The 27,562-nt window shown below is 56.8% G+C and overlaps 3 protein-coding genes across 5 annotated transcripts in view; 2 read left to right on the top strand and 1 right to left on the bottom strand.

Moving 5' to 3' along the window:
• Positions 1 to 5,591, bottom strand: part of NISCH (nischarin) — a 32,452-nt gene extending 26,861 nt beyond the window's left edge. Inside the window, exons 1-3 of one of the 2 annotated variants that reach the window (XM_025986620.2) lie at positions 5,344 to 5,591; positions 3,339 to 3,422; positions 2,567 to 2,749 (exon numbers count right to left, since the gene is read on the bottom strand). In XM_025986620.2, coding sequence (XP_025842405.1) covers positions 2,567 to 2,749; positions 3,339 to 3,422; positions 5,344 to 5,439 — 363 coding nt within the window. In that variant the 5' untranslated portion in view covers positions 5,440 to 5,591. The remainder of the gene's footprint in view (positions 1 to 2,566; positions 2,750 to 3,338; positions 3,423 to 5,343) is intronic. The other variant, XM_025986629.2, reaches the window with a different exon arrangement.
• A 45-nt stretch (positions 5,592 to 5,636) lies between these two features.
• TNNC1 (troponin C1, slow skeletal and cardiac type) lies at positions 5,637 to 10,220 on the top strand. 2 transcript variants are annotated; one of them, XM_025986641.2, is made up of 6 exons: positions 5,637 to 6,898; positions 8,580 to 8,610; positions 8,817 to 8,963; positions 9,433 to 9,547; positions 9,785 to 9,921; positions 10,009 to 10,220. In XM_025986641.2, exons 1-6 carry the CDS (start codon positions 6,737 to 6,739, stop codon positions 10,038 to 10,040), a joined length of 624 nt encoding a protein of 207 aa, XP_025842426.1. In that variant the 5' UTR covers positions 5,637 to 6,736; the 3' UTR covers positions 10,041 to 10,220. The 2 variants fall into 2 exon arrangements, with proteins under 2 accessions (XP_025842426.1, XP_025842434.1); XM_025986649.2 differs by having other exon boundaries at positions 5,649 to 7,036.
• Positions 10,221 to 15,330: 5,110 nt separating this feature from the next.
• On the top strand, positions 15,331 to 27,084 carry SEMA3G (semaphorin 3G). The gene is made up of 16 exons (XM_025986658.2): positions 15,331 to 15,666; positions 17,380 to 17,540; positions 17,639 to 17,701; positions 17,931 to 18,050; positions 18,342 to 18,432; positions 18,568 to 18,684; positions 18,930 to 19,075; positions 19,286 to 19,400; positions 19,493 to 19,562; positions 19,866 to 20,010; positions 20,265 to 20,496; positions 20,602 to 20,693; positions 21,391 to 21,432; positions 22,376 to 22,604; positions 22,867 to 23,006; positions 24,328 to 27,084. Exons 1-16 carry the CDS (start codon positions 15,552 to 15,554, stop codon positions 24,766 to 24,768), a joined length of 2,319 nt encoding a protein of 772 aa, XP_025842443.2. The 5' UTR covers positions 15,331 to 15,551; the 3' UTR covers positions 24,769 to 27,084.
• Positions 27,085 to 27,562: the final 478 nt, after the last annotated feature.

Raw genomic sequence — 27,562 nt, forward strand, 5'->3', positions numbered from 1 at the left:
AGACCCAGGATCGAGTCCCACATCGGGCTTCCTGCAGGGAGCCTGCTTCTCCCTCTGCCTGTGTCTCTGCCTCTCTCTTCGCTCTCTCTGAATGAATAAATAAATAAATCTTAAAAAAATAATAAAAATATATATACTTATTTATTCGGGAGAGGCAGAGAGAGAGGGGCAGAGACACAGGTAGTGGGAGAAGCAGGCTCCCTACAGGGAGCCTGATGTGGGACTTCCAGGATCATGTCCTGAGCCAAAGTGCTCAACCACTGGGCCACTCAAGTGTCTCCTCTTTTTTTTTTTTTTTTTTTTAACATTTGAAAGAGAGGGGATCCCTGGGTGGCTCAGCGGTTTAGCTATCGCCTGCCTTTGGCCCCTGGAGCCCGGGGATCAAGTCCCACGTTGGGTTCCCTGCATGGGGCCTGCTTCTCCCTCTGCCTGTGTCTCTTGCCTCTCTCTCTCTCTCTGTTTGTCTCTCATGAATAAATAAATAAAATCTTAAAAAAAAAAATCCTTGGATTTATATAACCCAGAGGATCTTATATATCAGAAGGGGTCCTTCTGATAACAGTAATTTCATTATATCCGAACTGTTCCAAGCAGTGGAGCATGCCGCAAATGAGAACCTCAGATGTGGGCTGGTCCAGGCCCCTCGGACAAACCTATCTCAGAAGAGCAGTCCAGGCCTTTTCATGCTCAGAGCTGGGCAAACCTGCTTCTCAAAGATTGAGGTCTTAAGCAATGAATTATACTTTCAAAGGGCTGCTTATTAAGTTTTAACCTTAAACGGCGAACCAAAGCTTTCTTAAAGAACAGTGTCTCTGGTGGCTCAGCGGCTTAGCACCTGCCTTCAGCCCAGGGCATGATCCTGGAGTCTGGGATTGAGTCCCACGTCAGCTTCCCTGCATGGAGCTTGCTTCTCCCTCTGCCTGTGTCTGCCTCTCTCTCTCTCTATGTCTCTCATAAAGATTTTTAAATCTTTAAAAAGAACAGCATCTCCTAAAATACTAACCAGTAAAGTTTATCTGAAAGACTCACACAAGGAAATCTTTCCTCACGTAAGGAAAGAAAATGTTAAAAAAAAAAAAAAGGAAAAGAAAAAATCCACAACAGGAAACTGCTAACTACACAGTTGCTAGTATATGCTGAATAAAATCCAGAGCATATACATAGATACAACCCATCTGTAAATGCCACTCGTCTTTCATAGCCCCTCCAAGCTTAGTGACCCAATGCTAGTGTCATCAACCAAATTTCCAGGCTCTATCTAGCACTCCAAAAACGGTTCGACTGTCTTACTCTGGAAGTACTTCAAGACAGTTGTACTGTAAACATATTTTAGCCCTAAGACCACAACCCGCAGGTTCCTTTCTAAAGGATGAGCCTGAAAATGGAGTGGATTCTTTCATATCTTCATCACATAAAAGGAAAACAAATGTCAATTTATCCGAAAATCACTCAGAGATTAACTACTTCTAGTGCTGCAGTGTGTGATCTTTCGAATTTTCCTAGACAAATACACACAAACTTCTTTTCGTAGAAATGGAACCATGTTCTATATACCATTTTATAGCATCCTCGTTCCACATAAAACATACTTATTTTCCTGTCAACAAATCCACAGCTACACCATCATTTTCTGGCAGAACCGATTACACGGTTGTCTACCTTAATTTAAAAAAAAAAAGCCTATTAGACTTAAATTTTTTTTTTTTTTAATTTAAGGGTGGGGGAGAGGCAGGGGAGAGGGAGAGAGAATCCCAAGCAGACTCCCTGCTGAGCACAGAGCCTGATGCGGGGCTTGAGCCTACATCCCTGAGATCACTAACCTGAGCCAAAACCACAAGTGTGTTCCCCAAATGAATGCGCCACCCAGGCACCCCTCCTGTTGGACTTTGTCTTCAGTATTTTGCCACAATCCTGGAACATACCTACGTCCTTTTCACACTTGCCTGATTGCTTTCCCCCTAAATTATCAGAAGCAGAATTGTTAGCTGTTTTCAATATCTGAGTTTCACACAGCCAAACTTCCCTCTGTGAAGTGTGACAACTCATCCTGTTACCGGCAGCCCACGAAAGTTCTCTCTCCATCCAAGGGAGTGCAGAGCCGCCCCAGGACACACACTCCCCCTGGGGTCTATCTACCAATGACCAGCACCTTGGACCCTGAAGATGCCCTCAGCTGGCCAAATCCTGCCAACACAGGCTGACTCCTTAGTCTCGATCTGTGAACCAACAACGTAAACCAACAATGAAGCCATACTCGTGCCAGGTGTCAGCTGTTTCCACATACCCCCATCCATTCCGAAAACCAGCTTAAACACCCACAGGCTGTTTGTGCTAAACAAGATGCCATGTGGTAAAAGGAAACCTCCCTGTGGCCACAGTCTGTGAGTAAACTTGTCAATAAACTCACTTCTGCCCACATCTCATCCCCACCAGGGTGATGTTCCTACATCTTCTAGCCTCAGGGTCAAACTCAGCCCGCCTCTCCTGAAAGCTGAGGCTTACACCGGTTTGCTGCCTCGAGCTCAGCGGTTGTGGGCTTACAGGAGAAAACTGGAGAGGAACTTACGTAGAAATGAAAATGCAAGAAGTGCGCCAGCACACTGGGGGCCACGCCAGGGAAGGTGGCCAGGAGTGTCTGCAGGTAGACCTCCAGATCCTTCTCCCTTTTTTCCACCAAACTTCTTGAGTTTTTCCCAATTATCTTTTTAGGCGGAAGCAGATTTTTATCAATTTTCCTTTCTGCAACCAGCTGTAAGAAAACAGAAGTGTGGTCAACCACAGACCAAGAGGTTCTGTAATGGTGCAGGATCAAGGCAAGCAGCCCAGGAACAGGTGCTCATCACAACTCCCACAACCCCTCCTGGCAGGAGTATCAGAATTAGTGATCCAACCAGTGTATCTGGAATTTGGCCTCATCAGATTCAATTAGTAGTAGAATACTAGGACAATTCCAGACCAGGAGCTCCATCTGGAGACTGGAGAGACATTCAGAAAATATCTCCAGGCCCCTAAAAACCACCATCTGGAATTCCAAACCAGAAGGAAAACCAATCAGGGCAGTGGCGTGTCTTTAAAATACTCATGTTGCACATGACCCGGAGAGAGGTGGCTCTCTCCAAAAGCAAAGAAAGAAATGGAATCACACCCAAATATTCAAGTATACGCTCTGGAAGAGCTACGGTCAGGTGAACCAAGTTTAAACCTGTTCCCTCCCTGGGAAACTGAACATTATAGGCACGGAGCCAGTTCTGCCCTAAATTTAATGTGTGGCAGAATAGAAATTCGGCCTAAAAGCCCCCCAAGCCCTGAGACACAGCTTCCTAGTTCTCCAGCGTTACCTTTTCGTGTAGATCATAGAAATCGCTGTAGCGGTGCTTGACTGTCCATTCATGGCTACCATCGGTGACCTGGATGATGTAAACCTACAAGGGAAAACCGACAGTCCTTGCCCAGCCAGCGACAAGGAAAGCCCCGTCTTCCCCTCAACAACAGCTGCAGGCCACCCCAGACCATTCCAACCCCCAGGCCAAAGTTAGGCTGCCCCTCCCCACTAGCCTCTGCGTGGACTCCTGCAAAGCAGCAGGACCCTCTCTCAGCTTCCTCCATGGCCCTAGCACCAGCTGGCAGGCACATGGCATAAATCTGTGGCTCTATCCAAAAGCGAGAAACAAAAAAGGTAACCATATAATTAAGCCATCTCTTTAGTTTTTTTACTCCCAGCCTCCTACCTGAGTTGCAGGCAAGGCCACCCCTTCCAAGAGAGGCAGAACAGGGTGGGGTCTGGCAGGACTAGCTTCTCGGCTATTTTTCCAGCTGCCCTATCTCCTAGAAGCCAGACCCTTTCCAATGCTTTCAGCTGGTTCCTGGCTAGGATGTTTGCTGCTGAGCCCAAAATCAAAGCACTAAGAAGCCGACTGGAGGGCAGGGGAACAATCAAGACTTAGTGACGGGCAATCTGGCTTAGTGGGTTAGGGGAATGGGCCTCAGAGGCCAGAAAGACCCAACTTCAAAACTTGGTTCTGCCATTTCCTGGTTGGCTTATGTACGTAACTGGGAGCTTAACTCTCTGAGCCTCAGTTTCTCCATCTTAAAATCTGATAGGTTTAGTAACTGAACAAAGTAATTCGTGCAAAATGCTTTTGTACAAGGCCTGACATGCAGCAAGTGTTCCACAAGAGGTGTGTTAATAATATAATAATCAGCACGCCGGGAGACAAACTGTAGGGTCAGCCTGGATCACCACTTGCCTGGTACCCATGCAGAGGAAGGGCTCAGCCTAGAAAAACAGGGAGGGCTTTTTGGAGCTGACATCCCAGCTGAATGCTGCTTGTGGGTGACAGCCAGTCAGCCACAGCTCGGAGACCTCAACCCTCACCTGTAAAGGTCCCCAGGTTCCACGGTCCCGCCCCTCTCTGCAGCACGCAGGGAAGGGGGAGGAGAAATCCTCAAATCGACTGAAGCCTCCAAGGAAGAGCAGCCCTTTCTCCAGGGCCGGCCTGTTGCTCCAGGATCCGCCCCCAGCCCCTCTTCCCAGCCTGGCAGCTTCCCTCCCCCTCCTGCCGCCCAGGAAAGGAAAAAGAGCCAGAGAATTGACCCTCAGGAGGAGGGTTAGGATGAGGGCCAAGGGGTGGGGTGAAGGCAAGGCCAAAGCCCCCCCTCCACACTTCCCACCCTCAGGGAACAAAGAACAGGAGGCTGGGAGATGCTCAGTGCGCCCCACCCCGAGGCCAGTCCCTGCCAGGAGCCTACGAGGCCCACAAGGCTGGCGACCAACCCCATCCAGATCCAGAAGAGCCTCCCAACTCCATCACCGTCGGGAGCTCCACCCCCCTTTTCTGTTCTCCACCTCCCCCACCGCCTCGAAGTGTGTGGGCGGCTTGCTGCCCCAACGCTCCCTCCGCCCAAAGCCAAGAAGACCCCGGAGGTTCCGGCCGGAGAGGCCCTCTCAATCCCCCCGTGTCACGGCCCCTCTCACCCCGCATTCTGGCCTCAGCCTGACCTCCTTTTCAGAGCGAATCTCACCTGCGACCTCCAGCCCCCCGTTCCTCGTGGCCCGCGGGCTCCGAGCCTCTCCGCGAGTCCGTCCATCACCCCCCCGGCCGTCCTCCCGGGCCGGCGCCCCTCCAGGCCGACCTGTCCCGAGGACTCCCGGCTCCCGCAGACCCCTTCACCCCCGCGCCCAGCCCCTCCCCGGGCGCACCCAGGGCCCCGTTCCCGGGCCTGCGGGGCCTACACACCCCTTCCGCGGGTCCGCTCCTCCCCGGCGGCCGGGCAGCGCCCCCCGACCCGGGCTCCGCGGTCCAGCCGCCACCCCCAGTCCTGGCGCCCGCGCCCCCTGCACACCGTGTACGTGTCCACGAGCTCAGAGCCCACGACGCGCGCCTCCTTGGCCGGCTCGGCCTCCCGCTCGGGCCCGAAGCTGCGCGCCGTCGCCGCCATGTTCCGGGCTCCGTTGCCGCAGCCGCCGCCGCCGCCGCTGCCACCGCCGCCGGGCGCAGACTGGCAGCAGCAGGGGGCGGGGTCAGCGTCCCGCCGCCCCCTGGGCCCCACCGCCCCCCGCCCCCGCCCCCGCCGCGCGCGCCGCCGCCATCTTGGCCCCCCGCGCGTAATTGACAGCAGCCGCCAGCAGCGCGCGTGCGCAGACCGCAGAGGCCCGAGCGCTCGCGCGGCGCGGGACCTTACGCTGCGGCCCGCGCACCCCCAGAAGGACCGAGGCGCCGGGCGGGGGCGGCTCTGCGCCCGCGAAGCGAGGACGGAACGCCCCGCACCTCCCGGGCCACCCGAAGGAAGTCACTGCTCCGCCTGCTCTCAGTTTCCCCTTCCAGAACAAGAGTCAGCCATCGCCCCTCGCCTGGCTCAGGCTCATCCTCTGCAGGGCACGCGCGGGAGGATTGAGGTTACGAGCTGTGCGCAGAGCCCGAGCTGGACACAGTAACTTGGCGCCAGTTCTTAACCCCTCCAAGACTTGGAGACCTCCTGTACCGTATGGGATTAATCCACGCAGTGCCCGGCACTCAAGGCAGGGCTGGTGTGGCTATGGAGACGGGGCTCCGCAGGTGGCTGGAAGGGAGGGATGGGTGCTGGCCGTTGAGTGCAAGTCTCCGAGAGCCCGGAAGGAGGGGCTAACAGGCTGGCCCTGGACCTAGGAACTGTTGTGGTACTGGAATGGGGAAGCACAGACACGGAGATGGAGCCCTAACCCAGGGGAAGACCCCCACCTGGAAGAGGGGGATGGTAGCCCAGCGGAAGGGAAAAAGTCTAGCACGGATGGGGCATCTGTAGATGTGTGCACTGAATGACCAAATGCAGCTTACCCACACCCAGAGCTAGTGCTGTTCTCCCTGGGGAGATGAGAGGTCTTGGCTATGGATGCTCTGACACCCCCGGGCCCAAGGGCTCCAGAGCACTCTGTGCTAATGTGGGTGAATGACTTCCTTCTCCAACGGTTACACAACGCCATACCCTGAGCTTGGCATTCGAAGCTTCTCTTGAAAGGGCCTCTCTTTGCTGCATACTGCTGGCCAGCACCCTCCCTCTGCAACAGGCTTAGCTTAAGACGGGGGCTGCCAAGTCAGACGTATTCCGACCAAATCACCAGCCCTCCAGGAGCTTGAGTTTCCTCATCTGAAAAGTGGGAATATTACCCATCTTCCTGATTGGATAAGAATTGAACTTCTGTGTGTAGGGGCCTGGCCTGGGGCCCACTATTTTTCAGCACCTGTCCTGTTCTTGGTTCATGTTTTCTTTCATTCAAGAAGACTTTCCAGAGTCCCCTGGGAACCACGGGGGACAGAGGGAAAAAGATGTGGTCCTTTTGCAGCCCTTCATCTACTCCCTGCACTGGGCAGAGGACACAGGGATTCAGGCCAGCCTGAGATCACCAGGGCTGGGGGAGGGGGTGAGGATACTGCAGGCTGGGGTGGGCTGGGCCGGCTGGGAATGAGGTGGGGCAGGGCTATTTAAGCCCAGGGCTGGCTGGCAACCCCAGCAGCCTGCCCTGTGAGCCGCCAGCATGGATGACATCTACAAGGCTGCGGTGAGGGACTGGGCTGGGCAGGGCTGGGGTGGATGGGCCCACTGGGGCCTCACTCAACTCACGATGGGGGGTGAAGTCACCCTACAAAGGTAGTGGGGACCTGGGAGAGGGTCATGCAACTTTCAGCCCAGGCCCTCAAGGGGATGGATGGTGGATCTGGCATTCTAATTCCAGGGTGTAGAAGGAGTGAGGGGTTTAGGGTGAGGGGTTCGAGGTCTGGAGAGGAGCTTTTTGGAGGGTGGAAGAGGTCATAACTTTTAGCATCACGTCTGCCCCTGTCTCCAAGTGTCTGTAGTCTGTGTCACTATCTTCCAGCCACATCTCCCTTCACTTGTGTCTGTGGTTTTTGGATCTTTGCCTTTATCAGTCTTTATCTCTTTGTTCCTCCTAGCTGTCCCTCTGAGTCTCTGCTTCTGTTTCCCTGTCCCCACCTCATCCCCCTCTCCGTTTCTGCCCCTCACATTCTGCTCCTCACCGCCCCCCACCCCGACCCACCTCCAGCTCCTTGAATGGCTGAAGATGCTGTGGAGGGTGGGACAGTTTGAGAAGGGGGCTGGTGAGCCAGAATCCTGAGCTGGAAAAGGGGCCTAGAAATTTGAGGTAGGCAGGGAAGCACTAAGCATGGGGGAGACACAGGGAAAAAGGAATCAAGAACCAGGGCCCCCACCCCCATCAGGCCTGGAGGGCTCAGGGGTCAGTGGTTTAGCCAAGGGTAAGGGCTGGAGAGTGGTCACCCCGAGTCCCTGCAGCATCCTAGGGTCACTGAGGGGCCTCAGATACTAGTCCCTCCCAGGAGTAGGGGGTGTTGCTGACCTCCCTCTGTCCCAGAGGCAAGGATGTTTGGCATAGACAACTGTCCCCAAGGGAACCCCTCCCTCAGCCCTGGGAGTGCAGCCTCACTTCTGGGCAGGGGAGAGCTAGAGCTGGCTCTGGGGCTGTCCCTGCCTGTCCTACAGGAGTCCACAGAGCTGGCGGGGAGGGAGCAGCCCTCCACCCTGTGCCCATACAAGGCCTGGTGGGGCTGGGGACTAATTTTGGCTCCTGAGGCACCAGCAGGCCAGGGGGCCAGATAATGCTGCCCCACCCCCTGCATGCCAGAGTCCCCAGAACAATCACCAGGTTTAACTTTGTCCCCCGTTAAAAATAGCCCAGTGGCTGTCCCGGTCAGGTTACAGTGGGTGGCTTTGCCCATCCCCACACTGGTTTTATTGTCCCAACCTGAGGGACAGCTGTCCCTCAGGCCACCCAGCTTGGATTTCAGCAGGGGAGCCGAAAGGGCATTGAGTGGTCACTGACTATTGTTACTCGGGGTCACCTTGGCCCTGGAAGGGGCGCCCACCTGTCACCCTGGCCCTAAGCCCAGCCTCAGTGAGGCCAGCTGGGTCACCTCAGGACTTCGGGGGATAGGCAGTGAGGACTGAGGACTGTGACCTGGGAATGGCCTGCCTCTTCCTGGCTTCACTTTCCCCATCTGTGGAATGGGTTGATTTCCTTAATAGCAGCCAGGTCCTGAATCAGTCCTGAGACCTCTTTTTCTCTCCAGGTAGAACAGCTGACAGAAGAGCAGAAAAATGGTGAGTGCTCCAACATATGTGGGGGTACGACAGGGCCAGGCTGGGGGAGCATGAGGACCCCCAAGGCCAGGGTCCCTCTCACCACAACCTCAGGGGTCTTGGAGGGAAACAGGCAGTTGGCAGATGGCCCCAGAGGTCTGGCCTTCTGGGATCCTGGCTTCTGAGCCCTGACCACTCTATCTCCCCCTCCTTCCCTTTGGACACAGAATTCAAGGCAGCCTTTGACATCTTCGTGCTGGGCGCCGAAGATGGCTGCATCAGCACCAAGGAGCTGGGCAAGGTGATGAGGATGTTGGGTCAGAACCCCACACCCGAGGAGCTGCAGGAGATGATTGACGAGGTGGATGAGGATGGTGAGCCCCTTGCCCCCCAGACCCTAGACCCACATCAGCATCCAGTGCTTGGGCCCCAAATCCTGGCTCTGCCACTTATTACTCTGTGCCCTCGAAGGAACTTTTAACCTCTCTGAGCCTCAATCGTGTCATCTTCTGAAATGGATATAATGACCACACTCATCTCACGGAGTTGCTATGAGAATGCATGGAGCAGGGCACCTGCTTAGGGTGGCTAAGCAGTTGAGTGGCTGCCTTTGGCTCAGGGCATGGTCTTGCAGTCCCGGGATCGAGTCCCTCATCAGGCTCCCCTGCAGGGAGCCTGCTTCTCCCTCTGCCTGTGTCTCTGCCTCTCTCTCTCTGTCCCTCTTGAATAAATAAATAAAATATTTTTAAAAAGAGAGAGAATGCCCGCAGCAAGAGCACAGGGGTTTAGTGTCAAGAGCATTCTAACCATCCCTCACTGATGGCTGGGCCGCTCACCTTGCAGGCAGTGGCACAGTGGACTTTGATGAGTTCCTGGTCATGATGGTTCGGTGCATGAAGGATGACAGCAAAGGAAAGTCTGAGGAGGAGCTGTCCGACCTTTTCCGCATGTTTGACAAGTGAGTGCATGACCCAGGACCTCTGACCTGACTCTTGCAGAGGTGGGGAAAGGGGGACAGTCTTGTGACCTCAAGGCCTCAGTTTCCCACTCTGTGCAATGGGAAAATGAGATGTCCCACCCCATTTTCAGTGCTGGCCCTGCCTTGCCTCCTGGTATCATGGGTGGGGCTTCTTCCCTTCCTCTGGCCCACACCATGAGCTCTGAGGTCCCCTTCACATCCCCGCCCCCGGCACAGAAATGCTGATGGCTACATAGACCTGGATGAGCTGAAGGTGATGCTTCAGGCTACCGGTGAGACCATCACGGAAGATGACATTGAGGAGCTAATGAAGGATGGTGACAAGAACAATGATGGCCGCATTGACTATGACGGTGAGGGGGGGGCAGTGCCCTTGATCCCTCTTGCCCACACCTTGCCCAGACCTCTTCTTTGACCTAGGTCTACTCATCTCTCCACAGAGTTCCTGGAGTTCATGAAAGGAGTGGAGTAGATACCATCACCCACGCAGAACTGCCTGTGCCACCTTCCAACTCCAGCTGGGCCCTGGGGTGGCGGCAAGGGGCCGGGGTCCCCAGGATGTGAGCTTGGGTGTGTCCTCGACCATGGGCCCTCCCTGATGGCCTCCCCCAGCCCCATCCGAGGGAATGCAAATAAAGCCCTGCTCCCTGGAGGCCTGGTGTCCAGCTTTCATTCCCCAGGGGGCTGTGGATGCCTCACCAGGGCCCACTGCTGCTCTAATGACCACTTCCTGCCTTATCCCAGAGCCTATGCTCCACCCATCCCTGTACACGATCTTCTGTCAGAGGGGTTAGATTAGGCTAGAGATTACCATGCCCCATGGCCTCCTGGCTCCTTTCTATGCCTGCCTATGCCCAGGCCCCATCTCCAGAGATTCAGCATCTAGAGTTGGCCCAGAATCTACTTTTAACAGGCTCCTGGGGGCTGTGGCTTTGACCACCAGTTGGTAGCTGAGAGGTCCTGTGCTTGGAGAGAGCAGAGCACCCTGCTAGGCCCTGGAGGCCACTCGGTGTGGCAGCCCAGCATCTTCTCAGCGCTGGTTGCAGAGAAGCTGGGTGCTACAGGGGCTCAGTAAGCTGTAGCACTAGTCCATGTACCCACTTACTTGCATTTCACGCTGGTGACACTAATTCTCTGGGACTAAGGCACACACCATCTACCCTCCCTCCATTCACCCATTTGCCAGATGAGGACCCTAGGGCCCAGAGAGGTGCAGGGACCTGTCAAGGTTATCCAGTGAGTCTGGCGGAGAACAGAGCCCCCTGGCTCCCCGCCCGGAGCTCTGAATGATGAGTCAGGTCCAGACAGGCATAATTTCTAGTTGACCTGAACCCCAGAGGCCCCAGCAGCCCACTTTTCCTCCCTGATAGAATGCAAGTATGAGGCTTGGCGGCTCTCAGCTTAGTAGGGGCTGGATCTGCAGCCAGAACAGTGGCACTGGCCTTGGAGAGGGGGCAGCAAGGATGTGGAGGTGTCAGCAGCGGTGCTAGCAGGAGCGACAGCTGCCACGGTGTGTAGGCTCCAACCAGAATGCCAGCAGCTGTCCTCACTCCACCCAGCCACTCCAAGGCCTCTCCACCTGTGCCCCAGCCTTAGCATTCCGCAGACAGGCCCAGCATTCCGGAGATAGTCTTGGAATTCTGGAGATGCCTCCAGTGGAGGCCAGAGCCACAGGAGCTGCCCGGTCCCTGGAGAGGCCTCTGGGAGAGCTGAGGGGTCCCTTTGGGCCTGCCCTTGGGAGCTGGAAAACTCAAGGACCTACATGTACACCGAGGAATGACAATCTCCCATGAGAGGAGGCAGGGCCACTGTGAGCCCATCTGCACTTGTCACATACCTACCACGTGCTTGGCATGGGCTGGATGCTGGAACCCTTCAGAGGGAGGCCCAGTCCCTCATTCCATAAAATTTATCATCAACTCAGGAAGACAAGAGGGTGATGATGAGTGTAGTGAGGAAACCAATGTAGTACTGGAACAGGGATTATAGAGATGTGGGGGCCACGAAATAAGAGTGGTCAGGGGTCCTGAAGGAAACATGTTTCTGGTGGGACAATCAGAGAAGAGATGGGGAGTCCTTTGTGCATGTCAAAAGCTGAGATGCCTCTGGGACAGGGTAGTGGGGATGGCAAAGCAGGGCTGGAACTGAGGGGGCAGAGAGAATGCTATAAAGTCAGGTGTCATCAGAGTGAGGAGGGCTTTCACAGCCCTGGTCCTGGATGAGACCCCTGGGAAGAGGAAGTATAGAGAGAGGGGGGCCGGGACTGGACACTGGGCATCCCATGTGAGTAGTCCAGGAGACGAGATATAGAGATCCCCGGGGGGGGGGGGGACCCTGAGTGAGTGAGGGACCCTGGGAGCCAAGAGGAGGGATGGACACTTTGAAGGCAGCTGGATGCCCTGGGGTTAGGGACCTGGAGGCCCCTGATGCCTGGGCCACCTGGACATGAGGGTTTCATTGGAGTGGGATAGGTGAGATAGGAGCCCGACTGGAGAGAGTGGAGGTAAAGGGGAGATGGTGATCTGGACAAACCTGGTGCAGTTTTACAGGAAAAGCGCTTTAGCTGCAGGGAGATGTGGAATCCAGGGACGCTTGTTTGAGGAGGTGGGGCAGGGAATGCTCAAGAACAACCCAGTGCAGCTGGCAAAGGGTGATATAAGATGCAAGGCCAAGGTTGCAGAAGGTGAGCAGCCTTGGGTCTCTGGGGAATGTTTTAAGGGCCTGGATCCAAGCTGGGTAAGGAGAATGGGGCTGAAGGCATGAGGGAAGAACTGTGGCTGTGGGGGATACTCAGCACAGGTCGGGGTGTTCAGGGGAAGGAATGTCCTGAACGGAGATGCCAAAGGTCACATCCCTATCAGTGGTGAGCCAGAGGATGGGTGGCTGAGGTAGGGGAGGAGGAGGTGGTTGTCAGTGAGGATGATTGGGGGCACCCGGGGGATGTGGGCTGTTGTTGGGATCAGGAAAGGAGAAGAGAGAAACTCCAAGAGTGAAGCTTTCTGTGAACAAAACAGAGGATGGGGCACCTGGGTGGCTCAGTAGTTGAGCATCTGCCTTCGGCTTAGGTCGTGATTCCGGGGTCCTTGGATGGAGTCCGGCGTCAGGCTCCCCTCAGGGAGTCTGCTTCTCCCTCTATCTATGTCTTTGCCTCTCTCATGAATAAATAAGTAAAGTCTTTTTTAAAAAGAGGATATATGGAGATGGATTGTGCCTTAAAGAGGGGTTCACAAGGAGGGGAGCCTGTACCATTGTACTGGTGTCTCTTTTCCAAGATGAGGTTGGTTGGGGGAAGAACTAGAGTCATCTACTCCTTCCAGGCATGCTCACCCCAGAATTCTAGCTGGGAGAGGCTGAGCTGTGACCCTCCACATACCCACCTGATGCATGAGCACACACATCACACATGTATGCAGCCAAGGGCTCACAAACTCCCACCAGCACAGAGCGCTGAGCTCCCCTCATGCATCACCTATTTCGACTGTTTTGCTGTGTGTTCAGTCCTCTTCATTTTTTCTGGGTTAGTCATCCTTGGCCTACGTAGTGCTTCCTCCATGAAGGCTCCCTTGATCTCTTGATCAGAAGCAACCGCTGGAGTCTCCTTCTGACTGCTCTTGCCTTTTCATATTATGGTTGTCTAGTTACTCCCTGCTGCCCCGAGACTTTGATCTCCGCTGGGTGGTCCCACTGGCCAGCACAGGGGCCTTGACACAGTGGCCCCTTTTGGACCTCTTGCAGTTCCCTCTTTGCCCATTAGATGGCACAAGATGCCTGTGGCTGGGCCCGTTGGTCTTCGGTAGCAAGGGTACCCGGGGTCTGTTTCCAACTGGCCCCCAGCAAGCAGGGACCTTCGTGGAGGATCCTTACCCGCCTCCCTGATGGGGAAAACAAGGCACAAGGAGGGAGAAGACCTGCTTGAGGCCACACAACAAGTTCACAATAGAATTGGGGCTCTCAGACCCTGCTGCAGGCTATTTTTCTGTAATGTGGGGTGGGCTGCCCTGCACATCCTGCTCCAATAGACACAGGCCTCCCTGCAGCCCCAGCTGGGCTGAGACCCCCAGGGTGAGCTAGCAGACTGAGGAGTTGTTGGGCCTCCTGCTCACAGCTGGTGGCCACATGCTAGTTGAGGGGCTGTCAGGCTCAATCTGCAGCCAGGCTTTGGCCCTCAGCCCAGTCTGAAGGCTGAAACTCCTCCCCAGGGAGATGGAGGCAGAGGGGCTCCACCCTTCTGAGGACCCATGACATAATGACCACCACGGCAGCCCCTGTACAAGCACACCTCAGTAGTGTAGAGCCTGCTACCTCTAAGGTGGTTGCTCCCTGGCCATGGAAGCAGGAGACTGAGGCCCAAAGTGGGGAGGGCTTTAATCAAATTTCTGGGAAGAGCCAGAGGCTGGGTTGGACTGATGCTAGTCCTGGGCCTCCTTGAGTAGTCCCTGGTCCAATGCCAGGTCAGGACCCGCTGGGAGGAGGCATGCAAGTGGCAGAGGGAGACGGAGACAGGGAGATGAGGTTCCAGGTCCCTGGGTCCTTCTCTTGCTGACTCAAGGAGCCAACCTATTTCCCTTCCAGGGATGAGATGGGGGTGGGGGAGGCAGGATCCCAGTACCTCAGTAGTCCCACAAGAAAAAGAAATTCCCAGGAAGGGACAGGGCTGAGCAAGGCCTGTTGCCAGCCTGCTGTGTGGCCTGGGCCAGGTCCTTCACTCTCTGATGCCTCCAAGTTTCTTGACCACCATCTAAGGGCTCAGGCTGGTCCATCTGGGAGGCCTCACTTGCAGGAGTTTCTAGAATCCTTGGAATTCCAACTCTGGCTGAAGTTTGAGATCTTAGTGCCTAGAGCCTCAGATTCTGAGTGAAGGGCTTTGGGGGGTGGGGGGTGGAGTGGCAGCTGCTGGGGTGGTGGACAGAGACTGGGGTTGTTGTGGGTTGGGGAGGCAACAGGAGGTCTCCTCTCTTGCCCCTATTCTACCCCTCAGGCTCCTCTCCTCCTTGTCCCTCTTCTATGGCTCTCCTGCCCTTGAATCAGTGCTCAGGGCAGAGGGAATGGGGGAGGGGGTGAGTGCCCTACCTCCACCCTCTCTCTGGAGGGATCCTTGGTGTAGGGTCTGTGTGCAAAGGGGAACTCTGGGAAGAACCCACCACTCACCAGGTGACACCCTGGATCCTGGGGCTCTGGTTGTCCAGCGTGGTTGAGGCAGCTGAAGGGCAACAGGGGAGTTCCTAGCACCGAGTGCATCCTGTCCTCTGCCCCAGTGAGCTGGGAAGGGGCCTGGAGGCCAGACAGGGACAGGCTTGGGTGGAAGAGGCTGGGCTCATCTCTTGCCAATCCCAGATCTGTGAAGTGTGGCCAAGCTTCAAGCCCCCACCCAAAGCATGGAGTCCCTTGGACTGGAATGACCCTCCCAGGCAACTTGGGCTCTGCCAGGGGAGCTACGGAGCCAGGCCAGTGCTTCAGGGGGGCTGGACTCTCGTGGCATCAGCGATCTGGGCCCAGAATCAGTTTGCCTCTGTCGTGGGGTCTCTGTTAGGGGTAATGGAAGGACCTGGAGCAAAGGAGAGCTCAGCTAGACCTCTAGCGAGCCCACCAGCCTCAGATCTCTGACCCCTGACTTCTCTTCCAGGCTCTGTCCTCCTCCCTTGACATTTTTTTGGAGCCTGGGGACTTGGGTTTGTGGACATTTCATGTAAACCACCCACACCCCAGCCGGGAAAGAGTCTCCCCGATGGGAAATCAGCCAATCTGACACAGAAGCATTAACCAGGCCTGTCAGGGTGGAGAGAGGCGCAGCAGGTGGATGGTGGGTGGGGAGAGCCCTCCCCCTGCTCCCTCCTCCTCCCCCTGCCTTCCTGGCCCTGCGGGGTGGAGCCGCTCCCTTATAAGAGTCAGGCCAGGCGGCCTCCGAGGCAGACTGCAAGCAGCGGCGGACCCGGGGCGACCCGGGGCAGCTCGGCCGGCGGCGTGGTGCCCTTGATTCCCTGGCATGGCCCCCTCGGCCTGGGCCATCTGCTGCCTCCTGGGGGGCCTCCTCCTCCGCCGGGGCAGCCCCAGCCCCAGCCCCGGCCCCAGCGTGCCCCGCCTGCGGCTCTCCTACCGAGGTAGGGGTGGTGCGCCCTGTTCTAGTGCGCGTCTGTGGGAGCCCGGGACTCTGGGACGTCCCCAGCTGTGGGGTTCCCAGCCAGCACCCAGCAGTCTCTTCCGCCAGCTGGAGGGAAGCAGTGGCTCTCGCACAGCCCGTGGGAGGGATGTCACGGTCATTCCCCCACGCCGCATGGTGCTCCAGCTGCTGCCAGAGGCGGGGACTGGAAGGAGGGCAGGGGCAGGTCCCAGGAGGGTGGGGGTGGGAGAGACGGAGACACAGGGTGATGACCTGAGGGGGCTTCTGAAAAGAGAGAGGCCTCGGTAGAGATGGGCAGAGAGAGGTGGGGAGGGACGGAGCGGACAGGAGTGCCAGATCCTGAGGTGTGTGCTCAGCCTGGGCTCCTGGTCCGCGCCCACGGTGGAGGGGGTGGGCAGCAGCCTGCAGTGGAGTCCTCACGCTATCCCCACAGCCTTGCCCCCGGCTGCCTCTTGTAGCCCACTTCCCGTTGCTGGCTTTTGTTCTTCCCTCTCGTCCCAGAGGCTCTTCACAGCCCAGGGGGGTCCCAGGCTCCCCTCATTGACATCCTGGCCCAGGAGGTTCCTCTGCAGACCTGACCTGGTATGCTGTGCTGCAGCTGGCACAGACTCCTCTGAATCTGGGGAGATGGTCCCTGGGGAAGGTCCCTGAGACATGGGCTCTCCCTGATACTTCTCTGTGGGGAAACCAGAGGGATGATCACCTTCCTTTGGGAACCCCAATCCAAGTGAGGACACCATACTGCTCTGGGAAGTCTGAGAGGGGAGACATGGCTCTACTCTGGAGAGCTCATATTTGGGTTTTGGGGAGAATGTGGGCCTGTCCTGGGAGCTGTGGTTTGGGGTGGAACGTCAGGCTGTAAGAAAAAGCCTGTGGAAAGTACTGTCAGCCATGGAGGGCTTCCTGTAAGAGGCTGTTGATGAGTTTGGGGATGGAGTGGGTGCTGGGCTGACCACTTTGGATGGGTCGTTCTTTGGATAGGTGTAGGATAGCTGGCTTTCCCAAGGCTGGCAAATGCCCCTCCCCACCGTATCCTGCTGCCTGCCCCTTTGGCACTGTTACCTCCATCTCCCTAGCCAAACCCCAAGAACTTATTTCAGGATCCTCAGCTCCTGGGACCAGCTTCCCCAGCCAGCCACCCTCCCACCACCACTGCTGGGGCCTGGGAGGGCAGTGTCTATGGAGGAGAAAGCCTTCCTTAGTCACATCCCTGGACTAGAGCCTGGGGCTCCGCCAGGCCGTACCTGGCCTTTCCCATCCCCAGGCCTTTGCCAGGTGTTCCCTCTGCTGGGAATGCTCCCCCTTGTCTGTCCCACCGAGTCAGCACGCTGCTCACACTCACCCACCCTTCCTCCGGGCTCTTCCAGCACTTTGCCCAGCTTGCTACCATCCGTTCTGCCAGTGAGGCCACCTTCCCTGGGGACTGGGTAGGGCACAGCTGGGCCTGTGGGAAGGAGATGTTAACTGGAAGATCAAGGGACTAAGGAATGGAGGAGTAGGCAGCAGGGCTGAGCCCCCTGCCCCACCCACCCCCAGGAGCCCTCTCCAGCAGGCCTGTGGATGGAAACATTTTCCAGACGTGCATGTGGGTATGGTGGGGAGGTGATGCACAGCTGGGACCCTCCACCTCCACACCTTAGCTGGGGAAGTGGGCCGAGCAGTAGGCACTGACCCTCTTCCTGCTCTCGGCTAGATCTCCTGTCTGCCAACCGCTCTGCTGTCTTTCTGGGTCCCCGGGGCTCGCTGGACCTTCGGGCCATGTACCTGGATGAGTACCGGGACCGCCTTTTTCTGGGGGGCCGTGATGCCATCTATTCTTTGCGGCTGGACCAATCATGGCTGGATCCCCGGGAGGTGAGTGGGACTGACAGAGGGGAGCTTCTGTCTGAGAGCTGGGAGGCCAGTCTGGGAAATAGGCTGTGAGGTCAGGAGTCAGCCAGGCTGTGTTGTAGGTCCTGTGGCCGCCGCAGCCAGGACAGAAGGAGGAGTGTGTTCGCAAGGGAAGAGATCCTTTGGTGAGTGCTGTCAGGAGTGACTGCCCCCCCCAAGCCTTGACCAATGCCCAGGGCTTGACCCCCAGGATAGCCTGTGGGCACTCCCCCAGGTACTTGTGCTAGGGGCCTTCTGCAAAGAACGTCACCCCCACCTTTGATCCCCAGAGCTGATCAGCCAGGCAGGGCTGAATCCTGGGGCCCAAGGTAAGGACACCCTCATTCCCTCCACCCCACCCCTTCTCTCTGCTAGGTGGAGTGTGCCAACTTCATACGGGTGCTGCAGCCCCACAACCGGACCCACCTGCTGGCATGTGGCACTGGGGCCTTTCAACCCACCTGCACCCTCATCACAGTCGGGCACCGGGGGGAGGTGAGCCTGGGGCAGGCCCCACAAGGGACTGGGAAGCAGTGGCATTTTCTTCCTGCTGTCTGAAGGCTCCCTATTGAGCCTGCTCAGGGCAGAGGGGTCAGGGGCCTGAAAGGCATCTTTGTGCCAGGCTGACCCTGTTGGTGAGGTCCTGAATGAGGGCGCCTTCCGCCCACTCTCCAGCTGCACGCGATGGCCACTGCGATGGCCACTGCCCAGCGGGGTCGGGGAGGGGGGTGGGCTGGTGCTGCTTTCCCAGGTGACATCCTTCCCCCCTTCCTCTCTCTCCCCCAGCATGTGCTCCATCTTGAGCCCAGCAGTGTGGAAAGTGGGCGGGGGCGGTGCCCACATGAGCCCAGCAGTCCCTTCGCCAGCACCTTTGTAGGTGGGTGATGCCCAGGCCAGGGTGTGCCCAGGATGGGCATGATGAGGGTGGGTGCTGGCCAATGTCATTTGGAAGTGTTGGGGCCAACTATGGAGCCTGGCCCTCCTTCCCTGATTCTGCCCCATTCTCACCTAGGTGGAGAGCTATACACAGGTCTCACTGCTGACTTCCTGGGGCGCGAGGCCATGATCTTCCGGAGTGGGGGTTCCCGGCCAGCTCTGCGTTCTGACTCTGACCAGAACCTCCTACACGGTGAGCCTAGGGTCTGCCCAGGGCAAGGCTGGCTGGGGTCTGCCCCTGGCACTGATAGGGAGGCACGAGAGCTGGCCCTGGAGCGGAGATGGGAGGGATCGCCCAACCCCACTCTACTCCCTGGGACTCCAGCCTCCAGTGGGATCCCTGTGCCTTTTCCCCTCCCAGCTGGCCTCAGCACCTCCCCATCACTCCATTCTCCCCTGTGAGTCCCTCCCAACCAGCTGTACCTTGTCACCTCCCAGACCCTCGGTTTGTGATGGCTGCCCGAATTGCTGACAACTCCGACCGGGACGATGACAAGGTGTACTTCTTCTTCTCGGAAACTGTGCCCTCACCCGATGGTGGCCCAGGCCATGTCACCGTCAGCCGTGTGGGCCGTGTCTGTGTGGTAAGAGCTGTGAGGAGGCAGTGAGGTTCAGATCCTCACCATACCCCCTTCCTACACCTGTTCCCACAAGCAGCAGGAGGGAAACTGAGGCAAGCATGTGAAGCCAACATCCATGCCTCTCCTCACAAGGATGTGAGGGTGAAGGAGCAGGAGTGAGGGGGCGCCCATCCCCGTGGAGCTCAAGGCTGACTCTGATCTTCCACCCCCCAGAATGATGCGGGTGGCCAGCGAGTGCTGGTGAACAAATGGAGCACCTTTCTCAAGGCCAGGCTGGTGTGCTCGGTGCCTGGCCCTGGTGGTGCTGAGACCCACTTTGACCAGCTGGGTAAGGGCACGGTCGGGGTGGGCATGGATGTGGGTGTGGGGGGCTCAGAGCCAGTGAGTGGGGGGCATTGACGGTGGCCTTCTGTCTCCCAGAGGATGTGTTCCTGCTGTGGCCCAGCACAGGAAAGACCCTTGAGGTGTATGCTCTGTTTAGCACAGTCAGGTGGGCACTCAGGCCTCCCCCCACATTCCTGTCCCTGGTCTAGTCTCTGCACCCCCAGCATCCTCTGCTGAGCCTCTGCTTTCATGTCCTGACTTTACCGTGGGTCCTTTCTGTTCCTGACTCAGTGACTCTGAGGCTCTATTCTCTATCTCCCTCTCTTCAGATTTGCCTGGGTGTCCTTGTTTTGGGGTCTCTGCTCTCTGCAGGCACCATCACCCTCTGTCCTGTCCGTGGAGTCAGGCTGCCCCCTTCCCACCTAGGACAGCCACCCTGGCCTGACTGTCCCTGTCCTCCCCTCAACAGTGCCGTGTTCCAGGGCTTCGCTGTCTGCGTGTACCACATGGAGGATATCTGGGAGGTCTTCAAGGGGCCCTTTGCCCACCAGGATGGTCCCCAGCACCAGTGGGGACCCTATGGGGGCAAGGTGCCCTTCCCTCGGCCTGGAGTGGTGAGTATCGACCTGGAGCCAGGCCAGGGAAGAGGGCCGAGCAGTTACCAGAGGGACTCCACCTCGGGACAACCTTGTGGCTGAGCCCGGGCTCCAGAGGGGAGCAGAGCCCCGACCACATTAAGGGGGCTTTGCTACAGCAAGAGCATCCCTCCGAGGCGGGCAGGCCTGGGCAGTGGGGCCTGGAAACGAACTGGGCTGGGGAATGTGTGGTCCCGGGATGCTTCAGGTGCTCCCTTTGCTGCCACTCACAGTGTCCCAGCAAGATGACGGCACAGCCTGGACGACCCTTTGGCAGCACCAAGAACTACCCGGATGAGGTGCTGCAGTTCGCCCGAGCCCACCCACTTATGTTCTGGCCTGTGCGGCCACGATTGGGCCGCCCTGTCCTTGTCAAAACACACCTGGCCCAGCAGTTGCGCCAGATCGTAGTGGACCGAGTGCAGGCAGAGGACGGGACCTACGACGTCATCTTCCTGGGGACTGGTGGGTGGGCTGAACGGGTGGCCCGGGCTGGGGAGGTGTGCTGGTGGTGGGCAGGGAGGAGGGCAGTTCCTTCTTCTCCCACTGACCCCTCTTCTCCTGCCTCAGACTCAGGCTCTGTGCTCAAGGTCATCGCCCTCCAGGGTGGAGACTCCACTACGTCTGAGGAGGTGGTCTTGGAGGAGCTCCAGGTGTTTAAGGTGAGGGCGGGCTGGGGGCAGGGGGACTGGTGGGAAGGGTCCCCTCCAGCCCCATTGCTATGTCTAGGCCTGGCTCTGGGGACACATGGAGCAAAGTACAGGAGAGAGATGGGCCTGTCTTTATTGACCTTCCAGCCAGTGGGAGGTGAAAGTGAGATTATCACTGCTGTAGGGGCCTTGCTGATGCTTCTGTCTGCCCCCCCCCCGGGGTGGGGGCAGAGAGAAAAGTGGGAGGGTCCTAGGAGGGGTGTCCAAGGTGATTGACCCTTGACAAAGCCCTGCCAGGCTCAAGCAGTGGTGAGGGGGTGGTTGAGATCCCAAGTCCCTAGAGGCTTCTGTGGTCCCCTCTAGAGAGCCAGGCAGGGTGTCATCGGCATCTGGGAGACTCCTGTGCTCCTGACATGGGATGGGTGATGTGGGACAGCTGCCTCATTGCTGGAAAACAGGGCTGTGGGAGGGGACACCAGAGCTCTGTACTTGTTACTAAGCCTTCTCCTTGGAGGCCAGCCAGCGTGAGTGGACCTTTCTAATAACTCGACATCTGGGAAAGAATGTCTGGCCTTAGTTGCCAAGGAGGGCACTGACCCAGGCTGGGAGATAGGTAGCTCCTCTGGGAGGGCTGGACGAGGCTGAAGCAGGGATGCAGAGGAGGTCTGGCCTCAGGCCACCTCTCTCTGAGACCCTGCTCCTTCCTCAGGTGCCAACACCCATCACTGACATGGAGATCTCTGTCAAAAGGGTAAGAGCAGCTGATATCCCACCCTTCCCTTTCTTCTTCAAACCCCTCAACTGAAGCTCTTTGAGCTGGGCTGCTGTCTGCTGGAAAGCAGTGCTGCAGCAGACCCTGGGGCTGCCTGATTAGGCCTCACAAAGAGGCCTGAGAGTCCAGCAGGGAGCTGAGAGGCCCATGCATGAAACCAGTGGGCAGTGGGAGCCCTTAGTAAGTGAGGCTGTGTTTGGAGAAGGGGAGAGCCACAAAGGCCAGTGACCCTGGGGAGGCCGATTCATGCTTGAAAACAAAATCCAGGGATGCTTGGGTGGCTCAGTGGTTGAGAGTCTGCCTTTGGCTCAGAGCATAATCCCAGTCTGGGTGTCGAGTCCCACATTGGGCTCTCTGCATGGAGCCTGCTTCTCCCTCTGTCTATGTCTCTGCTTCTCTCTGTGTCTCTCGGGAATAAATAAATAAAATCTTAAAAAAAAAAAAAAAGAAAAGAAAAAGAAAACAAAATCCAGAATTTAAATCAAATAGGGGAGAGCCACTTTTTAGAGGCCTGCTGGGTCCTTTTGCAAGTGGCAAAATCTCAAGTTTATCTGCCCCAGTTTATCTTTGGGTAAATTCCAGCTTTTGCATTGGGATTGCTTAAAGCAGAGTGCACTACTAAGGTCAGAGGCAGGTCAGGATAAAGACTATTGAGGTAGAGAGCAAAGGTCACCAGCAGGAAGGGCTTGGAGAAGCCCCTTAGAGAAAGGTCTGCCCCATGCCCTCTGTATCTTAGCAGAGGATCTGGTGTATGTCAGGTGGGTGATAAACATGTTTGGTTTCTGGGGATGCATCCAAGAGGTTCTGGAAGACTGCTTGCAAATGGGGGTGGGGCAGTCTCAGGAAACCCAAGGGGGCCAAGAGCCTAGCTGCTTCCGGGTGGGACCCAGGCTCACCTTGGCTCTGCTTGTGTCCCTCCCAGCAAATGCTGTACGTGGGCTCGAGGCTAGGTGTGGCCCGGCTGCAGCTGCACCAGTGTGAAACTTACGGCAGTGCCTGTGCCGAGTGCTGCTTGGCCCGAGACCCATACTGTGCTTGGGACGGTGCCTCCTGCACCCGCTATCAGCCTGGCACCGGCAAGCGCCGGTTCCGCAGGCAGGACATCCGGCACGGCAACCCTGCCCTGCAGTGCCTGGGCGAGAGCCAGGAAGGTGAGTGGTGGCAGGCGTAGGCACCAGCGGGCTCCCACAGGCCCCTCCTCACCCCTCTGTCCCTGCTCAACCCCTGAGAAGTGTAACCTCTGACTGAACCTGTGTTAGCACCCAGCCCTCAGTTTTCCTATGTGTGCAGTTCCCATCAGTTTATGGGTATAAGGTCTTTGCACAGAGTGATGGACACTTAGGTCCCTGTCGCACTGGTGGGGGCCCTGGGGTCCCAGAGTCCTGAGTTGAGCCCCTCTCCACCTCCCCTCAGAGGAGGCTGCAGGCCCCGTGGCAGCCACCACAGTCTATGGCACGGAGCACAACAGCACTTTCCTGGAGTGCCTGCCCAAGTCTTCCCAGGCTGTTGTGCGCTGGTTCTTGCAGAGGCCAGGAGGCCGGGGGCCCGACCAGGTAAGCAAGGACCCTGTCTCCTGCCTGCATGTGTCCTGATGCCATGTCTCTCCCTGAACCCCAAGCCTTGAACCCTAGGAAGGGGCTCTGAGGGGGAACCTGCCAAGGTCAACTGAAGAAAAGTGTGTATTAAGTCCCAGGGAGAAGGTGCCCTTCTTCCTGACTCTGGGAACGCCCAAGTCAGATGTGGCTGCAACCCATTCAGTGCATTAACTCCCAGACCCTGAACTGAGCTCTGGGAGGTGGGTGGCAGAGATGGAAGAAAGGGAAGGGGGTCTGGGCTGGTCAAGAAGCCCCCCAAGCTTACACATATGGCTCATCTTTGAAGGAGTCTCTTCCCAGGGGGTCTTGGTTCTCCTCTGCCTCAGGGTGGTGCCTAGAAAATTTGCACACGCATACATCCCTATACACACACCCACTGCCTAGCTCAACACTCTCTCCACGGAGTCCAGCTGTCTGCCCAGGCCTTTTCCTCCCCCAACCAGAAAGGTCTGTCAACCCCAGAACTGGCTTCAGTCTGGGGCCCAAGGAAGGCGTGGGTGGGGTAGGGTGAGGATCCGTTCCCCAGCCTTTCCTGTGGGCAGAGAAGGGGAGGGAGTGGGTTGATTACAGGAGGGGCTCTCCTTCCAGCTTGGGAACTGGGGGAGGCCAGCTTTGGGCCAGCTGTTGGGCTAGGCACTAAGAAAACACCCCCAGGGGGCCAAAGGCAGGGAGCAACAAGATGGTTACACAATACTTACCGCCCAGGCAGTCCCAGCCTCCACATGCAGATGAGCAGACAGGGTCCAGGCTGAATCAGAAGAGCTTTCCTGCATTCTGCAGTGTGATGGGCACTCAGCCCACCCCTCGCTGGTGTAGTGAACAGTGTAGACAGGGATGGAGAAGGCTGTGCATGCGTGTGCGCGCGTGTGCGTGCGTGTGTGTGTGTGTGTGTGTGTGTAGAGTAGAAGGGACTTCTAGTCCTAGGGTAATGGGTATAGTCCTCCCTGAATAAAAGCCCATAAGTACCCCTTTACCCACTCTGGTCCCTGGGACTGTTGGAAGGGCCCCCTAAGGCCAAGGTAGGTGCCCTAGAGCTCTGACTAGGGGAGAAACCAAAGCCTCCTTTGCTGGCCTCATCCTGGGTCCTGGGAGGGTGAGAGCCTACCTACAATTAGCTCACAGTCGGGAGGAGGAAGCCAGCCTGGGCAGGAAAGAGTGAGAAGGGGAGTGTTTCAGCACCAGGCCCTGAGATGTGAATCTGCAAAAGCAGGGAGAGAAACTGATGGTGTGTGTGCCCTACTCCATGCCCCCTTCACACCCTCTCACATGCCCCCCACAGGTAAAGACAGATGAGCGAGTCCTGCAAACAGAGCAGGGGCTGCTGTTCCGCAGACTCAGCCTCCTAGATGCAGGCACCTACACCTGCAAGACACTGGAGCATGGTTTCTCCCAGACTGTGGTCCGCTTGGCTCTGGAAGTGATTGCAGCCTCTCAGCTCAACAGCCTGTTTCCCCAGGAGCCAAGGCCAGAGGAGCCCCCAGCCAGGGGAGGCCTGGTGTCTACTCCCTCCAAGGCCTGGTATAAGGACATCCTGCAGCTCATCGGCTTTGCCAACCTGCCCCGTGTGGATGAGTACTGTGAGCGCGTGTGGTGCTCCTCCAGGAGCCGGGGCAAACAGGCCAAGGGCAAGAACTGGGCAGGGCTGGAGCTGGGCAAGAAGGTGAAGAGCCGGGCGCAGGCCGAGCGCAATCGGACACCCCGGGAGGTGGAGGCCACGTAGAAGGGTGTGGAGGAGAGGGTGGTTGGGATGGACTGGGTGGCCCGGCAGCCCCCAGAGTCTCCCACCCACCCAGCTAGGGCAGAGGGGGGGCAATGTGCCTGACTGCCTCTTAGAAATGGAAGTCTCTGCCCCCCATACTTCTACCAGGCTGCCCACAGGAAAGGCTGGGGCCCAATAGAGGGGCCCTGTGTCCAAGCCTGTGCCCTGCCCCTCTGTGCTCTCGGTCCCAGGCTGGAGCCAGCACCCTCTGGCTGCTGCCAACCCTAGTGGGCCTGCTGTTTGTTCTCAGAGGTGGCCCCCAGAACACATTTCCGGCTGTGCCTGGAGGTGAGAGGCCTGGGTGGTTCTTTCCCAGCCAGCAGAACAATGGCCATTCTGAGTGACCCTTGGAGTGGGTGTGTGGGTGCGTCTGAGGAGGTGTCTGGGCAGGGGGCCCTTAGGCAGCCAGAGGAGGATGGAAGTTGCCTCTAAGCTACCACCCATTAAGAGGACCTCGTGTGACTTAGGGCAGGGAAGTAGAGGTGCCGGGAACGTGGAACACTAAGACCCTTCCCCACTTTGTGCCCTGATATCTTGGTGGCTCCCTGCCTACCACCTCTCCTCCAACACAGAATCATAGAATCTTTGACAGCTGGAACTTCCTAGGACCCTGGGGGTGGGAGTGGGGTGTCTGGCTCTCAGGCCCCACATCATCAACCAAATGATGTCTCACAGCTTTGACTTCCCTTCTCCAGGCCAGGTTCCCTGGCACTCCCAGACCTCCTGATGAGATTCTCCCTTCCCACCAGCAGGGCCTTCATGCTGATGAGCAGGGAGAGGGTGACGTCTAGAAGAAAGTCATCCCCTCTCTCTCTCTGTGGATTAGAGATGGGGAGAGGGGAGCCAGGGAAGCAAGAGGCAGGGGGAGGGGGCTCTTTCACAGGGCAATGCAAGCATGCCCACAGCTAGGGAGGATGGGAATGTGGCAGCTCCCTGAGCAAGCTGCAGCTGGTGGGAGGACCAGGCCTGGGGCCACAGAGGATTGGGTGGCATCTGGGATGGGGAGAGGGTGAGAGATCTAGGATGGGCTAGAGCAGGCGTTCTCAAGAACCCAAAATAGATCAATTAGCTCAGGAGCCACAGGAAAGCCAGATGTTTCCCAGCCTGGAATCTTTGATTTCTACTAAGTGAGGGTTGGTGGTGAATGGTTGCATTTATGATGACTTTTCTCTTTTAAAGGAAAAAAATGGAGGGCAAAATGTTGCTAAGTCCTGCTGGTTCTTGGGGGTGAGGCTCAGGTGGCCAGGATGCATTTTGTCTGGGCATGTAAGGAGGTGTTTTTCCATCAGCAGTGATGTGTTTCTTGGGCTGGGGAGCAGAGGAGAGGAGGAAGATTGAATGAAAAGTCATTCCCAGCCTGCATATGAGCAAGTTAGTGATGCACAAAACCAATGGGAGGTGGGGGGTAGGGGGCAAGAGCATCAGGTTTGGGATTCCCTCCGTGAAAACAACCAATGAAGAAATGAAAAAAAAAAAAACATAGAAAAGCAGGAGAAGGCTTCCTGCTCCACTGAACTCAAACCCAGACTGTGCATCTGCCTTGGATTTTATCTGAATTACCCCATGATGCCCAGAGAACTGGGATCCAAAATAGGCCCCCCTTCTTCTTTGACTTCACCGAAAGTGAACCAGAGGCACTGAGATTGACCCGACAACCCCTTGGGAAGCCGTGGGCCTAAGGTTGCTGTGGCTGAGGTGTCAGCAGGTAAAAGCAGAGGGAGAGGACTGTAAGAAAGGGACCTGGAGGAGGGACTAGAGGGGGAGGTAGAGGCCATGGAAGAGGGGGAGGAAAGAGCATGAGCCCAGGAATGGGTGCACAGGGCTGCAGCCCCTCTATCCCGGAGAAACAAGGAAGAAATGACCAGGCTCTCAGTGGCCCCTAGGCTGGACCCAGGCAAGGCCTGCTCCAGGCAGGGTTCTCTGGGGAAATTACTCTGGAAAATGGAGGAGCTCAAAATCCTGAACAATGAACACCTGTACTTAGAAAATTACGGACGGCTTCTGCCAGCTTCCCACACTCCCCACCCTGTGGTACTGTGTGTGATTAACTCCTGGAAATGCCTCTATGTGTGAATTTTATTTTTGTATTCATATGTTGAGATCAGCCTTGTGGTTTCTGTCTTCAGAGTACACTTATCATAATTACTATTGTAATTTTTATTGTCATGACAACCTGTGTGCTTTGATGAAGCTCCACGGTGGTCTACCACACAGATCTACAAGGAAAGCCATGCAGTGAATATTTACATCACATAATTATATTATTGTATCTCTGTATTTCTGTTCTAAACTGACTGATGTCATCTGCGTGGGCTAGAAATGAAGAGCCTTTCCATCTATTCCAGGAGGGAGAAGGCCACGCTAAGTGGTATATTCTAGAAGGCAGGGAGATGAGCATAGGGGAAGGAAGGAAGGAGTCAAAGGGCTTTGTCTAGGAAACTGAGATCGCTTATTAAATTAGGAAACTCATGCCCCTCAGGCTTCTGACACTGACCTTCTTGGACTTCAGGAAGATCTTGAGTCAGAAAAAAAATGCTGGCAAAGGGCAGCTGGGCATGTAGGCAGCCCCGTTCCTTTTCCACAGTAACTCTTGATATTTGTAACAGCAACACTTGGCCTGGTGCCTGTCTTCGTGGCAAGTCACATACCAACATATATTAAGGCCACTGTGCCCTTGCCTGGGGAGCCGGGCTCTGCTGTGGGGGTTGCAGCTTCTGAGGAGGAGGGGAAGTCTGGATGCTACTGAAGGCGCCAC

Source organism: Vulpes vulpes, chromosome 9 (genome assembly GCF_048418805.1).
Source record: "Vulpes vulpes isolate BD-2025 chromosome 9, VulVul3, whole genome shotgun sequence".
NCBI classification, from domain to species: domain Eukaryota; kingdom Metazoa; phylum Chordata; class Mammalia; order Carnivora; family Canidae; genus Vulpes; species Vulpes vulpes.

Bases quoted from the DNA above. Each gene is read 5' to 3' on its own strand.
- TNNC1 (XM_025986641.2), top strand. From the start codon at position 6,737: ATGTTTTCTTTCATTCAAGAAGACTTTCCAGAGTCCCCTGGGAACCAC. The intron at 8,611-8,816 runs GTGAGTGCTCCA...CTTTGGACACAG, and splicing joins GACAGAAGAGCAGAAAAATG to AATTCAAGGCAGCCTTTGAC. The intron at 9,922-10,008 runs GTGAGGGGGGGG...ATCTCTCCACAG, and splicing joins TGGCCGCATTGACTATGACG to AGTTCCTGGAGTTCATGAAA.
- SEMA3G (XM_025986658.2), top strand. From the start codon at position 15,552: ATGGCCCCCTCGGCCTGGGCCATCTGCTGCCTCCTGGGGGGCCTCCTC. The intron at 15,667-17,379 runs GTAGGGGTGGTG...GCTCTCGGCTAG, and splicing joins CCTGCGGCTCTCCTACCGAG to ATCTCCTGTCTGCCAACCGC. The intron at 18,433-18,567 runs GTGGGTGATGCC...ATTCTCACCTAG, and splicing joins CTTCGCCAGCACCTTTGTAG to GTGGAGAGCTATACACAGGT.